At 39.1% G+C, this 17,163-nt stretch overlaps 1 protein-coding gene across 3 annotated transcripts in view; it reads right to left on the bottom strand.

Moving 5' to 3' along the window:
• Positions 1 to 16,100, bottom strand: part of PLEKHH2 (pleckstrin homology, MyTH4 and FERM domain containing H2) — a 66,762-nt gene extending 50,662 nt beyond the window's left edge. For 2 of the 3 annotated variants that reach the window (XR_014796569.1, XR_014796570.1), the window contains exons 1-2: positions 9,553 to 9,682; positions 4,569 to 4,631 (exon numbers count right to left, since the gene is read on the bottom strand). Coding sequence is in view for 1 of the 3 variants with exons in the window: in XM_084901471.1 (XP_084757597.1) it covers positions 4,569 to 4,631; positions 9,553 to 9,675 (186 nt within the window). In the remaining 2 variants the exon portion in view is untranslated. Of the gene's footprint in view, positions 1 to 4,568; positions 4,632 to 9,552; positions 9,683 to 15,983 lie in introns of those variants that run through there. The other variant, XM_084901471.1, reaches the window with a different exon arrangement.
• Positions 16,101 to 17,163: the final 1,063 nt, after the last annotated feature.

Here is a 17,163-nt window from a genome sequence, read left to right as displayed (position 1 = left end):
TATCATATAAAGTAATGTACATGTTTAGTAGAAGAATAATAATATGCAAAGCATTTCATAAGAATCAGGAAGTTTCCAGCCCTAACTTTTTCATATTTTAAACAAAGTTTAAAGGAATATAAAGAAGGTAAGTGGTGAGATAAAGATTCTAATTGGATGGCCTAGCATAATAATACATTTTGAGGGGAAAATTAAACTTAGATGAAAACACACACACACACACACACACACACACACACACATATATTTATAATGGAAAGCAAAAGGAAATCAAAAAAACTTAGGGTCCACTGATGGAATCATAAAAAAATATTTTTAAAAATGAGTGTCAAGATATAGGTAGGAGAGTATGTCAAGTGAGGTTTATTGATTCACCAATGTAACAAATATTCAGTGAATACCTGATTCTGCCAGGCCTGTTCTAGGTACTGGGTAGACATCAGTGAATAACACAGACCTAAAGTCTTTGCCTGAATTGAAATTAAAGTCTTTGGGTAAGAGAGATCACAAGTATAATAAAGGTGTAAAAATTACGTATACAGTATGTTACACATGATGATAAGAGTAATGGGGGGGGGGGGAGAACAAGAGTGTGTCTGGGGGTACAGTGGTGCCTCAAGTTTAATAACTGAAATATGTTGGCTCTGCTTATATCTTTTGCAAAACATATTTGATCATGTAAAATCTTAGAAGGGATGTGTGAGTGTTAATGATAGTAAGAAAGAAAATGAAGTGCTGGGCCATTTCTATGATACTAAGACTTTTACTTTATATACTCCAAATAAGTAAGAATGTAGTTTTAGCAATGTTTCAGATTATAGGGGCCAAGAAGATAAATATGCAAAAGCATTTGAGGAATCAAAGATTATAGTTAGGATGAAAAACCTTAAACTATGAAAAACACCTCTGAAAAACCACGCAATCCTTACTTAATGTTTGAAAATACTTAACATCTGGAGGGATGATCTTAAGGCTAGTTTGGTTTTATTTTTTTATCCGTGAATACAAGATTTCCCTTGTGGGTTCAGTATATAAGTGTAAATTCAAATCCAATGCCCAAAGCGCCCTATATAAACACCACCCACATGGCTGGAAACTATGAAAATAAAAGTAGATGTTTAAAAAGATAAAGAAAAAGGTATTTCACTATCCAAAAGACAATTTTAAGTCATCTTAAGGTTTAGATTTTTTTTTTTTTTTAACATAATACAGCAGGCTTTCTGCAGAAACTGCAGACCAACAGTCAAGGACACAGGGCTACATTAGGGACGCTGTCATGAAAAACAGCTGGAGCAGGACAGTGAGTATCTAGGGTCCATCTGAAGATGGTACAGCCAGTTCTGCACAGGACATCCTGTAGCGGTGGAAGCAGAGAGAGAAGAGCAGGGTCCAAGTCCAAAATGGTGTATGTGCTCCAGGAATCCAGTAATAGATGATAAACCTAAAGGGGAGCAGAATATATCTCCCCCACACGTGCCTCTTGGGCATATTGAGGATTTGAACTAAAGTTACTTGAGAAACAGCCAGTCCAAGAAGGACACTCTGACCTTCTTTGGTTCCCCTTAAAGCAGGAAACAAATCTCCTGTATCAGGAGGGTATAAGGCATTCTTACCACCGCAATAAGAAACTTAGGGCCAAGAAAACTATATCAACAAGTCTTGTTACTTCTTCAAAAATTTAGTGAAGCGCAACCCCTTTCGTTTTGTCAATTTTTCACAAATTTATTGTTCTCTCGTCTAAAAGGTATGAAAGCTACCGGCTTTGTTCACTTCTATGAATCTCATATCTTTATGGGGCTCCCATACATAAATAATTAAATTTGGGGTTTTTAATCCTGTAAATCTGTCTTATGCCAATTTAATTATTAGATCAGCCAAAGAACATAGAAGGAAAAAATTTTTTCCACGCCTATAAAGCCTAAAGAAAACCAAAAATAACTGAATAAGAAGAGAAATAAACATTACCAGGCCTATACCTACACTCTCTTTTATCGAGTCAGAGCAAGCCACCCTACAGACCTGGGGCTGCCACATAAAACTGTCCTGTTACTGCCGAGGAAAATTCTGGTTTGAGAGTACGCATCTTCCTTGAAAAACACGTTCAGTTTAAAAGGCGTTCTCGTTTTATGAATGAATGCCGCAGCCAGAGCTCCTTGGCTACATCTTTGGTACGTGCAACTCTGCAAATTGATTAGTGCTTTTAGATAAACACTTTCCCAGGCAAGGAAAAAATTGGCAAAAATGGCAATGTCTCCTAAGGAGAGGGATCACCAAATAGTTCCAGGCAACCCATTTGCTAAGTGGTCCTGTTAAGACCGAGTTCCACAGAATTCATCAGTCGCCCTTGATAATGAAAGAATAAGAGTTCTACAGCCGAAACCGGTTTGGCTCAATGGATAGAGCGTCGGCTTGGGGACTGAAGGGTCCCGGGTTCGATTCCGGTCAAGGGCACGTACCTTGGTTGCGGCCATATCCCCAGTAGGGGGTGTGCAAGAGGCAGCTGATCAATGACTCTCTCTCATCAATGTTTCTATCTCTCTCCTTTCCTCTCTGTACAAAATCAGTAAAATATATTTTAAAAAAAAGAAAAAGAGTTCTACAGAAAAGGCTTATAGGAGACTTATAGGCCCTAAACTGGTTCCCTAAACTGGTTTGGCTCAGTGGTAGAGCGTCGGTCTGCAGACTGAAGGGTTCCAGGTTCGATTCTGGTCAAGGGCATGTACCTTGGTTGCAGGCACATCCCCAGTAGGGGGTGTGCAGGAGGCTGGTCGATGTTTCTCTCTCATCGATGTTTCTAGCTCTCTATCCCTCTCTGTGGAAAATCAATAAAATATATTTTTTTAAAAAGAAAAAGGCTTATAGGAAAACCAAGCAGCTTTCAAAATGTCTTACCACAAGTCCACAGAAAATAGCCCGGTTCTTTTTTGATTCATTTAACCTGAACCATATAAAATTTTTAACTACTCAGAGATTGGCCAGTAACAAACATATATGAATTCACACTGGTTGTTAAAGAAACGCTTGCATGGCCCTGCAGATTATGACTGAGTAGTAATCATTTATTAGGAACCAAAATTGATTTCGATACGAAGAACCAACTTTACAGAGAGGCAGATGAGCCCACGTGTTTGAATGGTCACAGGGAACTTGAAATCCAGCTCCTACCAACCACAAACAAAGGCACATGATTGAACTCAGGACAGAAGGAAAACACAAACTTCTACAGGGGAAGTTATTGACCCCTCTGGTTAGCATAAAATCGTGTGGTACAGTGGTCGGCAAACTGCGGCTCTTTGGTCCCTTGAGTGTGGCTCTTCCACAAAATACCACGGCCTGGGCGAGTCTATGTTGAATAAGTGGCATTAGGAGAAGTTTAAGTTTAAAACATTTGGCTCTCAAAGGAAATTTCAATCGTTGTGTTGTTGCTTTTGGCTGTTGACTAATGAGTTTGCCGACCACTGGTGTAGTAGATTTGAGTACACAGCTAATCAGGCACTTGGGAATGAGTCCTGTGGATCATTATCTTCCCAATGCAAGACTCGTTGCTTTTCTGTCTCACAGAATTCTCATAAATAGTAGTGAGTTGAACTGCACACACTGCTTTCAAAAGTTGTGAGTAACAATAAAAATGTCCTGCAGCATTAAGTATGAAGACTGCCAATATGCCTCTGGGGAAATATGTGATTTTTTTCTCTCTAAAACCCATGTATTTAATGGTTGTGCAGGTGACGCCCCTCATGAGTAAACAAGAAGAAAAATGGTCAAAGCTAAAAAGTGTCCAGTTGAGCTGGTTTCAGCTGACTACTCCTTTTAGTGGTGAAACATTCCTTTTTGGTTAATATAAATACAGTTTAAGTCTTAGGCTATGGCTCAATGACAAAGGACAAGCTGAATTTAAGCAACATAAACAGCAAATAGGCCACCGTCCCAGGGAAACTGTTAAAGATAGCAAAGGATTCATAATATTTACTTAATCTTGGGCAGGCCAAAGCAAGGTGCTATAATCGGTGTGTGAGAATTCATCTGCTCTGTTTATGTTTCCTGTTAACTTTTAGATTCATTGGGAAGTATTTAAGAAAAAAAAAAATTCTTGGGGTATAAAAAATAGATATTGAATAAATTTAAAGTGTTGTCACAAAAAGAAATATATTCAGATTTTGCTAAATTGTATAGAAACTGGGAGATGGCACGGTAGTTAAGATTTTTAAGTCTTCATTTATAGATTAGTTGCTGAAATACTCATGGGTGAAATGATAAGATGTCTGGGATTTGTTTCGAAATAGCCTGGTGTGGGGGTGAGGAGGGAAAAGTGGATGGAGTTATAGAGTAACTGTGATTTAATTAACTGCTGAAGTTGGTATTGGGTGTTCACTACCTATATACTCTTGCAGGGGTTGACATTTGGCATAATAAAGTTAAAAAAAATTTTTTTTCAAGAATAATTAATTTAAGAAAACTAAGGATTAGGTTAGTTTGGGTTTCCTTGGAAACTTGTCAGGCCACTAAAAGAATCCACTGTATGAAATTAAATCTTTCAAGTGAAGGACAAAACTAAAATTATATCCTACCTGTTGAAAAGCTTTTTCTGCTTGACGTTCAGCATCAATAACCTGTCTCTCAAGCTGTTGCATCTGTAAAGTGAGGAAAATAGAAAAAAATATAAAAGCTCATATTTCCCTTTGGAAAGGCACTTAGAAATCTCACAATGTCACCAACTTTTTAAGGAATGTGTCCCATTACATAAATGTAAATACACGTGTAAGTATCTCCAATAAAGTTTATGACACTTTAAAATCAGTTTATAGAAAAGCAATACTTTAATTTTGAGTGACTGCTTTCATAATCATTTAAGCTGAAAAGTAACTTTGCAAAACACTTAATAAAGCAGTGCAGGAAATATTCATGTAAGGTTTTACTTTCACGATGTAAAGCTTGGGCTAACTCCATAAGCAATCCACACTAAGTCACTAAAAGACACTGGAATGATCTGCTGCCCAGAATGCTTTAGGACCTTTATACTTACTGCCATAGATCAGGCATTGGACAAAAATAAGTATTTTATGAACAGGCCACTTAATACGATAACAAAACCTACAGTTTTGATTACTACAGAAGTGCCCTCTATATTCTAATGCTACTGGACACAGCAGCAAATGGCAGGAGGAAATCTGCCATTGATCTTAGATCATAACACTGAGGCCATTAATGCTTAGTGTTTTCGAGTATTGTAGGCTGGCTACTTTAGACGGAATGCTTTAGGACCTTTATACTTACTGCCATAGACTGCAACCCCCCAAGTAGCTTTCTTCCTGACTTTCCCTCCCCCATAGAACCCATAAAAGACTCTATCACCATTTTGTTATAATAAATAATATCTTCCATCAGTAGCCCAAAATGATGTAAATTAGCCTGCAAAGTCTTATCGTTGGAATACATATAATTTCACAGTTATAATAGTGTGAAATGTTAGGGGAGGCCACAGAGACACTGAGATGTGAAATTTAAACAGGGTACTCGTGGTCATATGAAAAGCAAACCTTGTGCTGTCCACAGACTCCTCATTCCCAGGAGACAATTCTAAACCACCTCTGGGGAATCACAGTCTCAGAAGGAAGGTCAAGTGGCCAGAAACCAGACAGCACTGCTGTCTCAGCCAAAGGCAGCGCGAGGTGATGTGGGCCACACTGAAACCTAAAGGAGAAATCCTTCCACTCTAACCCATAGGAAACAACATTCACTTCAACTTAAAGTAAAACTTGCCTTTTTTCCCCTTCCTGACTCAGAAAACTAGTAATACTGTAAAGTAGGAAAACTACTTAAATCTCAGCTTCCCTGAAGAGTTTATGTTTGGCATACTAGAGATATTTCCAACACCATTCCTTAAATTCCTTTAGAGACCTCTCCCACTTACAGCAGTATTTGCCCAAGACTTCAATAAGGCCTTTTTCTTCATAAACTTCAATATTCTAAAGCTACTTAGAAATTATGATTAAAAAATACAAAATAATTCTTTTTAAGAAAAAACCCCTGTATTCTCCTACTCCATCTCCAAATAAATAAACAAATAAATAAGGTATATGTTATGTAACTGAAATTCACCTTTCATTATAAAAAAAACACTCTGAGGCCAAAACCGGTTTGGCTCAGTGGATAGAGAGTCGGTCTGCGGACTGAAAGGTCTCAGGTTCGATTCCAGTCAAGGGCATGTACATTGGTTGCGGGCACAGCCCTGGTAGGGGGTGTGCAAAAGGCAGCTGATCGATGTCTCTCTCATTGCTGTTTCTAACTCTGTCCCTCTCCCTTCCTCTCTGTAAAAGATCAATAAAATATATTTTTAAAAAAACAAAAACAAAAAACAACACTCTGAGATCATCTCACATGTCTTTTCTAAAAAATTCAGAAAGATGTCTCCTATTAATTGGCAATTACATTTGTTTAAATCACCTCCTTGCACACTTAGCCAGTGTATTCGTTTAGAAAGATATAGGAAAATAATAATGAGTTACTTCTATGTGTGAGGCACTCTATTTATAAACTGCATCACAAGAAAAGCGTGAAAGATCTAAGGTTTAATGCCAGCTCTTCAATTTCTAGCTGTGTGATACTGGGCATACTATTCAAATACTCTCAGTCTTAATGTCAACATATTTAGACTGGGAATCACAATAGTTTCCTCATCAGGTTACTTTGGGGTTTAAATTAGCTAATGGTTGTACTAATTGCTTAGGAACTATAGTTAGCACTCAGTGTTAGCTGCCATAGCCCATGCCAATAAAACAGAACTAAGAGTCAAAAACTATTGCAGAAAAGCAAAGTTGGCTAGAATTCCTGGCAAAGAGCTAAAAATCAAATTAGTACTCTCTCAAGAATCCTCAGCCTTGGGCCAGCATCCATTTAAGGGGAAGGTGTGGAGAACTAGTAGGGAAAAGCTATGGGGAATACTGGTCCTAACATAAAACCAGTTGGTTATGAATGGGACCAGACTGGCCTCTGGAATGCAACATTTGACTCAAGTTGGCATGCAGAAGCAATGCAATATAGTTTGCTTTGTGGGGGGGGGAAATGTAACGTTATGTAAATCATTATGACTACATACACACATACATCGTAACACACAGATACCGACCCCCAAGCAGAGATGGATTTATATGTTGCATGGCTGAAAAGAAGATTGAATAGATGAGTGGGTAAGTATGTCAGAGAAAGCAAGGAATGTGGTAATAAAACTAGATGGGAGAGGCCATATAGGGTGATGGCTAAGCATTCAGGATCTGAAAGCAGAATGCCAAGTTTCAAATCTTGGCTTCACCACTTACTTTTTGGCACAAACACAGGCAAGCTAAGTAACTGCTATGCGCCTAAGTTTCTTCCTATGCAAATATGGATAATTCAGTACCTAGCTCATAAGGTTGTTGTAAAAATTAAAAAGTTAATTTGCATAAGGCATTTAGGAGATTGCCTGGCACATAGTAAACATCCATTTCCTAATCTGTAAAATGGGAACAATAAAGTTTATTATTTCCCAGGTTGGTAAGCACATAAGGAATCAACAAATACTTGATATTTTTATTTAAACATGGGTGGGTACCAAAACTAATTTTTAATCCAGAGAAAAATATTGCATAATGGAATATAACAGAAAATATTGTGAAAAGCGTTATTTCCATTTTGGTGTTGAACCTATTTACTGGAAAACCACGAGTAACTTGGCAAACTTATCCACTTTCCACTGTATAAGACACAACTGAGTAATTCCAGCCCTTAGATCTGGCAAAGGATTTAAGTCACAGATACAAAAGACCAAAAAAAAAAAAAAAAAAAGGAGGAAGAAAAACCCACAACTAAAATAGCAATTTTGAAATAATATTACTTTCAAAATTCATCCACTGACAAGGAAAAAATAAAGTCTAATAACACAAATTAATAATCAAAAGCTATTTTCAATATTGTAGAGAAAACACTAATGTTTAAAAAATGGGCACTAAAATAATTTTGTTACAAGTCTTCTAAAAAAAAAAACCACACAGAATAAATGCTGCCATCAAATTCAGAATTTAAAGGTCAATTAATTGGAAACCAAATAAGCATAACTTCTATTTAGTCCATAGAGAACCAAAAAAATTTTGAGGAGTTAAGAGTGTGCTAACTGCTGAGAGGCTAAGGCAACACCTTGGAATGAGGTTTACCAACACGTACATAATTTATAATCTTGACAAAAGCCATCGTATGAGGTGATTAGAATTGTGGAAAATACCGGATAAATCACAGTACAACCTCAGAAATGATTTTCATAGAGAGAGGAGCAAAAGGCAAAAGCATATGTCACTAACTTTGAGTTAGGATAAGTTTCCCCAATTTGGAGACATTCAACTGGTATTTTCTTCAAGTTACAACTTTGATTAGAATAGAGATAAGTAAAGCAAATTGATATTGGGTACTAATGGCATAACTTTAATCTTTGGACCTAAAAGATGTTAAAGCACAAAAATTTAAGATGATATTAAACTGAATGATGTTTTACTGGGTTTTTGTGATATGTAGTTTTCTGGTGCGTGTTTTACATTTGCAACACATCTCGGTTTTACCTAGCTTAATTTCAAATGCTCAACAGCCACTTGTGGCTAGTGGCTGCCATATTGGACAGTGCAGATCTAGAATCCAAGTTCCCTGGGAATAGGAACACAGCGTGTCTTGTTCACAATTGTAACTGCAGCATTAAGAACAGTGTCTGTCACATAGTCAGCCCTCAATGAATATTTCTGAATGAATGAATGAATGCAGAAATGAATGAATTTAGCTATTCATTTTATACACATACATGCCCCCCAAATTATTGTGACATAAAATTTTAATCACATGATTAGAATTATTAAGAAAGGTATACAATTACATTAAATTCCAGCTGAGATGATAGCTTAGTGATATATAGTTAGTCAATATAAATACTGTATTTTTTCAAATGCAGTATAAACACATTTTAACTATCAATAGGGAACGTTCTTCTATAAGCACTTTAAACATAACTTTCCTAAACATTTAAGTAGATCAAAATGCTGTCACACTTCTCTAGCAAAATCAAATAAATTATAGCTTTTCTCTCTGGAATAAATGCACTCTACATTCGTCAAATACATATAATGCTTACATATTCCACTAGTATTTGCAATGAAATGTTTTAGTCTTAATGTACTCTAAGACTGGCAAAAGACTAGACCAAATATGGCTTCAAAGCACTGACAAAAAGTTAAATTATAGTCATTTTGTGTCAAGTGTTTATCCCTAAAAGTACTGTGATTATTTAACAGAAATGAAATAGGGCCTACGTCACTGCTGTTTAATAACACAGGTCAGGGAGCCGAAACTGGTTTGGCTCAGTGGATAGAGCGTCGGCCTGTGGACTGAAGCATCCCAGGTTTGATTCTGGTCAAGGGCATGTGCCTTGGTTCTCTCTTATTGATGTTTCTAACTCTCTATCCCTCTCTCTTCCTCTCTGTAAAAAAATCAATAAAAATATACTTTTTTAAAAATAACAGGTCAGGGAGAAAAGCTTACCTTCTCTGCTAAGAGCTCTCTTATCTTGCTTGCTTGAACCCTAAATTTCATGAGTTGGGACTCCAGAGCTACGCATCGTTCCTTCCAATCTACTGGTCCTTCTGTCTCAGAAAGCTCTGCCATGTTTATTCTATAAAAGAAAACATTCGAATGGCATAATACCAGTTAGCACTCAGGGTAATTCATTAAACCATCTGATGTACATATTCTAATAACCACCTAATCATACCCAGATACAAGTTTCAAATTCTATAAGATAAACTCCAGAACTGGTGACAGCACATGGAAAGGACTTAGTTGGATACGGTAAGCCAGGGTTGGAGGCCTAACTGTATTAATTAAACGTTCTATGTAACCTAATCTTTCTGCCTCAGTTTATCCAATGTAGAAAAAAGGGGGACATAAGAGTAAAAAATCATTCTTTTTCATGGGACAAATTAAATAGTGCAGTTTTTAACAGCACTTTAGACAGTAAAATAGCACCACAAACATAGAGTACTATTATTACTTTAGCTCTGCTCAACAGATAAGATTTTAAAAATCAATCAGCTCATAATTTTATCACATTCTTAAATTTACAGGATTATTACAGTTTGATTCTATTGGTAGCATGACAGAATTACCTAAAGAAGCTTTATACCAGTGCTACAATTAAGGCTTGGACTTACATTATAATTATTATCACCACCCTAAATTTTTCCCGGTCCAGGTTGTTTTTCAAGCCAAATATCCTTTGGCATATTCAACTGGGCAAAATATTATAACCTTGGACAAGTTTGCATAATTTTTATTTGGAACAAGAAGAGAAAACATATAAATGTAAAATTTAGAACCACCTACATTAAGTCAATAAATCTGGAATCAGTTTTATTCACTTTCCCTCTGGAGCAGATTCTGCCCCTGTGAGGCAGAAGCCAGGAGGCAGGGAAAGGTTTTGAAATTCTAAAGAGCAAAAAATAGTACTTGATTTTGAAAGCCTGATTGTTTCTGGCTCTGGGATTCATATAAGTAGTCTGAAACGTTCAATGTTTTATCAGGCCATTTAATAAATAGCTTGGTAATAATATATTTCTGAATAGGTCTTGCTATGAATGGACAAAATTTGCATTAGAAGTGTACCTTCTGAAGAAACCAAGCCTGTCATGGACTTTATGTGACAGCAAAACTCTCATAATCCAAGGACAGAACTGCAGTTGCAGGCGTACTATTCTGCGCTTTTGTTTTACAAAAATATGTCTCCCTCACATATTAACCAATTTGTTTTCCCAGAATTTACTGTAATATAACCCCTAAATTATATACCAGTTTTTAAACTACAAAAGATTATTTTCCTAGCATAACTATTGTTTTATGCTTGCCTAGCTAGCCAGGTGGCTCAGTTGGTTTATACAAAAGGTTGCGGGTTCAATTCCTGGTCAGGGCACATGCCCGGGTTGCAGGCTTGATCTCCAGGAGGGGGCATACAGGAGGCAGCTGATATCGATGATTCTCTCATCATTGATGTTTCTTTCTCTCTCCTTCTCCAGTCCTCTCTCTGAAATCAATTAAAAACATATTTTTAAAAAGTCAACAAACTAGTAACAGAAAGGAACTTTCTCAACCTGATAAAGAGCATCTATGCAAAGCCCACAGCTTACATCATACTTAACAGTAAATGACGGGTCCACTTAAGATTAGAAATAAGACAAGGATGTGCACTCTCACTACTTGTAGACAACATTGTACTGAAGGTTCAAGCCAGGGCAATAAAATAAATAGAAAGTATCCAGATTGGAAAGGAAGAATGAAACTACCTCTGTTTTCAGATATCATGATCTTGTACATAGAAAATTCCAAGGAACCCACCAAAAAAACCTACCAGAACTATTTGAGTTCAGCAAAGTTTCAAGTACCAGATCAATATACAAAAGTCAACTGTTTTTCTATACACTAGCCAAGAAAAATCCAAACATGAAATCAAGAATATCTCCCATTTACAATAGCATCACAAATAATTAAATACTTAAGAATAAATTTAACACTAGAAGTATAAGGATTGCACTGTGAGAACTGCCAAACATCACTGAAAGAAAATTTAAAAAACCTAAATAAATGAAAGACAGCCCATATTCATAGATTGGAAGACTTAATATTGTGAAGATGGCAAGACTTGCCATTGGATAGACACATTCAATACAATCCCTGTCAAAATTCCAGAAACTGTGAAGCTGATCCTAAAATTCATATGGAAATTCAGGGGATCCAGAATAGTCAAAACAAGGTTGAAAAGCTGTAGGACTCACATGTTCCAATTTAAAAAATCACCATAAATCTACAGTAATGAAGACTATGTGGTATTGGCATAAAGACAGACATGTAGATCAATGGATTAAAATCAAGAGTACAGAAATAAAACCTCACATTTACATTCAATTGAGTTTTGACAAAGGTGCCAAGACCATTCAATGGGAAATGAGAGTAGTCTTTTTTAAAAATGGTGCTAGAGGGAGGCTGAGGGTTAGGTGGAAAAGATAAAGGAATTGAGAAGTACAGATTGGTAGAGACAATAGTCATGAGACGTAAAGTACAACATAGGAAATACTGTGCCCGGTGAGTACTGGAAATAGCAAGAACACTTTGTAAGGCATATAATTGTTTAGTCACTATGCCCTACAGCTGAAATGAATATAAAAAATATTGAATTTAAACTGTAATTAAAAAATAAAATTTAAAAAAATGGTACTAGATAACTGGATATTCACATGCAAAAGAAAAATGGACCCTCCTCCACCACACACTTTATATCATATACACAAATTAACTTAAAATGGATCAAAGACCTAAATGTAAGACCCTAGTTCCAAACTCTTAGAAGAAAACATAGGCATAAGTCTTTGTGATTCTGGATAGAAAACAGTTTTAGATATGATGTGTAAAACATAAGTAATTAAAGAAAAATAGATAAGTTGGACTTAATAAAAATTTTAAACTTTTGTGCTTCAAGAGACACCATCAAGAAAGTGAAAGATAGCCCTCGCTGGTTTGGCTCAGTGGATAGAGCGTCGGCCTGCAGACTGAAGGGTCCCGGGTTTGATTCTGGTCAGGGCATGTACCTTGGTTTCAGGCACATCCCCAGTAGGGTGCGTGCAGGAGGTAGCTAATCGATGTTTCTCATTGATGTTTCTAACTATCCCTCTCCCTTCTTCTCTGTAAAAAAAATCAATAAAATATTTTTTTTTTAAAAAAGAAAGTGAAAGATAACCCACAGATCAAAAGAAATATTTACAAATCATACATCTGACCAGGACCTATATTCAGAATACATAAAGGACTCTTACAATTTAACAAAAACAACTAAAAAGTAGGCAAAGAATATAAATACCGGTAAAGTATTTCTCTAAAGTATATATACAAATGGCCAATAAGCACTTGAAAAGGTGCTTAACACCATTAGCTGTAAGGAAAAAGCAAATCAAAATCACAATGACATACCAAAACATACCAATCGGATGGCTAAATAAAAAAAAGACATGTGCCAAAACCGGTTTGGCTCAGTGGTAGAGCGTCGGTCTGTGGACTGAAAGGTCCCAGGTTCAATTCCGGTCAAGGGCATGTACATTGGTTGCGGGCACATCCCCAGTAGGGGGTGTGCAAGAGGCAGCCTGTCGATGTTTCTCTCTCATCGACGTTTCTAGCTGTCTATTCCTCTCTTCTCCTCTCTGTAAAAAAATCAATAAAATATATTTTTTTTTAAAAAGGCATGTAATAACAGTGTTGGTGAGGATGTAGAGAAAGTAGAACTCTCATACATTGCTGCTGGGAATGTAAAAATGGTATAGCTGTTTTGGAAAAATAGTTTTAACGGTTCCTCAAAAATTTTTTAATTGCCATATGACACAGAAACTCCAATACTAAGTATATACCCAAGATAACTGATACATAAATCCCCACCAAAATTTGTACACAAATGTTCATAGCACCATTATTCAAAGAGCCAAAAAGTGGAAACAACCTAATGTCCATAATCAGATGAATGGATATTATGCAACCACAAAAAAGGAATGAAGTATTGATGCATGCTACAATGGATGGACCTTGAAAATAATACCCTAACTTCCAAATGAAGAAGCCAGACGCAAAAGGCCACATATTGTGATTCCACTTATGTAAAATACGTAAATCCAAGGAGACAGAAAGTTGGTTGGTGGTTGCCACGGGCTGTAAAGAAAGGGCAACAGTGATCCCTTTGCAGTTTCTTTTTGGGGTGATGAAAACGCTCCAGAATTAGCCCAGCCAGCATGGCTCAGGGGCTGAGCATCAGCTTATGGAGGAGGTCACGGTTCAGTTCCGGGTCAGGGCACATGCCTGGGTTTTGGTCCCTTACCCAGTAGCGGGCATGTAGGAGGCAGCCTATGGATGATTTTCTCTCATCATTGATGTTTCTCTCTCTCCCTCTCCTTTCCTCTCTGAAATCAATAAAATTAAAAAAAAAAATGGAAAGAAAATACTCTAGAATTAGATAGTGTTAATGGTTGCACAGCCTAGTGAATTTACTAAAAATCACTGAATTGTATACTTTTAAATGGGTAAATTGAATGGTTTGTGAATTATACTTCAATTTTAAAAAGAGCATCTACTGTATTTACAAATGAGCAAAAAGTAACAGTTTAAGTGGATATAGATTAGGTCAACATTTACACATTTAATGATCCATTGTTTGTCGTTATCCCTGTCAAGACTTTCACCATCAACTCAAGTAATTTAAAGGTAATTCTTAACCTCAAATATGACAAGAATCAGACATATGTCTTTTCAAGAGTACTTTGCTATGAAAATGACACCATATATAAATTCTACATTCAACATACCTATTCATATCTTTGGTTACGCTAATGACCTATTTTATAATAAAGTAGTAAAACCTTAACATATTGTTGGCATTGAACGTCTGCATTCCCAATTAATAAGATCATATTTTAAAAAAAAAAATTTCAAAGTTAGATTGGCTGGCTAATGGTCGCCCTGAGGTCTAGACACCTGATTCTTCATTTCATTCTGTAATTTCAGTTAGTGTGAAGTAACTGCTGTGCGAATGCATCGTTTTGAGCAAAGACTCTAACTTTGAACAATGTCCACCGTCCTTTTCCATGACCTCTGACTTTATAGAACCCACCGTATAGCTTTGGGAGCTGAACCCACTTGCTAAATAAAAGCCATGACCAGATTCTGAATTGGAAAGTGACCCTCTCTTCGCTGCCGCGGATGGGAAAACGCCTTGGCTTTTCCCAATGCCCCTCAGTGACTTCTGGAAATATTTACCGACACAAAATTAACTGTTGACAATTGTGGAGTGAAAGCTCTTTTTCTCTTGAATCTCTGACTTCCTGTTTCTCTTCCAAATCCCAAAAGGGAAAGAAAAAGAAAAGAGCCAATTCATCTACTTACGCTTACTCCATGGAGCTCAGGGTGGGCCACTCGTACTCTTTTTAATTCTCTCCTCTTAGGCAACAGCTTAACTTGGCCAGGTAACTGTGTGTTTGTATCTATTTGTTTTCTAAAGCAGAAAAGATGTCTCTCTGGACCACACTGAGGCATGCCTTGTGGAAGGAGCCTCCGGACTACCACCCAGCCGCCCTGGGGCACAACCTGTGGCCCAGAACAGCCGTGCCCCTCGCCCCTCGGCTCCTGGGGGACACTCCTGCGGTCCAGGCTTGCGATGGGCATTTCCACAAAGAAAGTGACCTGCAGGGAGCACAGCCCTGGGACTGTGTAAAAGGCTTAACTTTTCTTTCCAATGCATTTCGCACATCACAACCTAGGATTCAAATGTTCCGTCTTTTTGTCTTTTTAAAAGTGGTTTGAGGACTTCGGGGGCAGCGCAGTTTGGAGGTGGGTCACCCAAGGGCACTCTGACTGTCCGGCAACTCCGGGTGCAGCACACGGTTCCTGAGTTTAGAGAAGTTTCGCCCCGTGGGTCACGGTGGGGCTCCTCGCCAGCGGAGGCCGGGCCGAAGCATCCCTCACTGCGCGGGCCCCTCGGCCAAGGACGCGGGGCTCCCGGGTGCGTGTCCTCCCTCCCTCTCCCCCCTCTCCCCCGACCATCGCCGGCTCCACGGCACGAACCCGGGCCCCACTTTTGCAAACACAATGTCCAGGGAGACCAGGGCGCTAGGAGCCCCCGCCCCCAGAGGAGACCCCACAGTCTTGGGGGCAGCGAGCGGGGAGACGTGGGGAGCGGGGAGGCGGGAGGCGCGGGGGCGAGTCCTGCACCAGCCGGATCCATCCCCCGGGTGCCCGCCCGCCGCCCCCATCCTCCGTCCAGCGAGCCCCCCATTCCCTCTCCCTCCCCTCTTCCCACCCCCGGGAAAGCGCGCTCTCCAGGGGGCGGGGACACCCGCGCATCCGCAGCCCTGAGGTCGCCTCTGGGCCCACCGCCCTTCTCATCAGCCTACCTCCGATCGGGCCGCGCCCCAAGTCCCAGCCGCGCCCGGTGCGGGGCTCCAGGGGCTCTCCGCCCGGGCCGCCGCACTCCGAGCCGGGAGCCGGGCGCCGGGAGCGGGCGGGGCAGGGCACGCCTCCTGCGGGGACTGGCGGCGGGAGGAGCCCATCGGAGGTCGCCTCCAAGCGCCCCACGTCACCTGGAGGTGTGGCTAGGGCTCTGCCTGCTCCCCGTCCCTGGGGCGGGAGGCAGTTGTGTCCTGGAGTGTGTGCACCCCTAGAATTCCCCACACCTGGAGCTCAGACCCTGCAGGTCACCTCCTTTCTCTTCCTTCTGCCCGCACCCCGCACCCACCTGTTGGATCTCCCAGCCTGACGTCTCTCTTCTTGGACCTCCATCCTTCACCCTTTTTGCCAGTTTATGAGTCCTGAAGTTTTGAAGAACACCCAGCCCAAGACCCTCACTGCTTTCCCTTGGCTAAATCATCAAAAGCAAGATTCCCTGGTTTTGAACTTGAGGCCTCCATCCTACGTGTTCAGCTTTATTTTTCACAGCTGCTCTCCAGGCAGCTGAGGCTGCTGTGTACCTCCCCACCCCAGCGAAGTCCTTTTGGAGCATTTACTAGCTGTACCGGTTACTAATGAGGGTTTTATTTTTCAATAGATGGAGTTACACATATGTTGATAGATATGCGATTGGATATGCTTGCTATTTTGTTGTATTGACAGCAAGCTTCAAAACTTCCTACGTAAAATTTTCTGAAGGTGTTAACATCAGAGATATTTTTACGCTTGAAAATGTTGAATTTCATGCAAAAAAAAAAATGAGCATTTGGGGGAAGTTTTAATTCATTACTTTATTTTGAAGGAAAGTGCTGCTGAAAGTTATCACATACTTCAGGAAGCTTATGGTGAACATGCTCCATCTCAAGATACTTGTGAACGCTGGTTTAAATGCTTTAACAGTGATGATTTCTATGTGAGAGACAAAGAATGCCCAGGTCAACCAAAAAAGTTTGAAGACCAACAATTATAAGCATCATCATGAAACCATTATCTAACTATCCTCGTCTAAGACACAGCTCAAACTCAAAAACAACTTGGGGAAAGTTTAAATGTTGCTCAGCAAACAGTTTCCGATAGCTTACAAGCAATGGAAAAGATTTTAAAGGAAGGAAAATGGGTGCCACATCA

This window comes from Pipistrellus hanaki (genome assembly GCF_964339955.1).
Source record: "Pipistrellus hanaki genome assembly, chromosome: 12".
NCBI lineage: Eukaryota > Metazoa > Chordata > Mammalia > Chiroptera > Vespertilionidae > Pipistrellus > Pipistrellus hanaki.
Note: the sequence above shows the minus strand (reverse complement) of the source record. Positions and strands in the feature narration are given on the sequence as shown.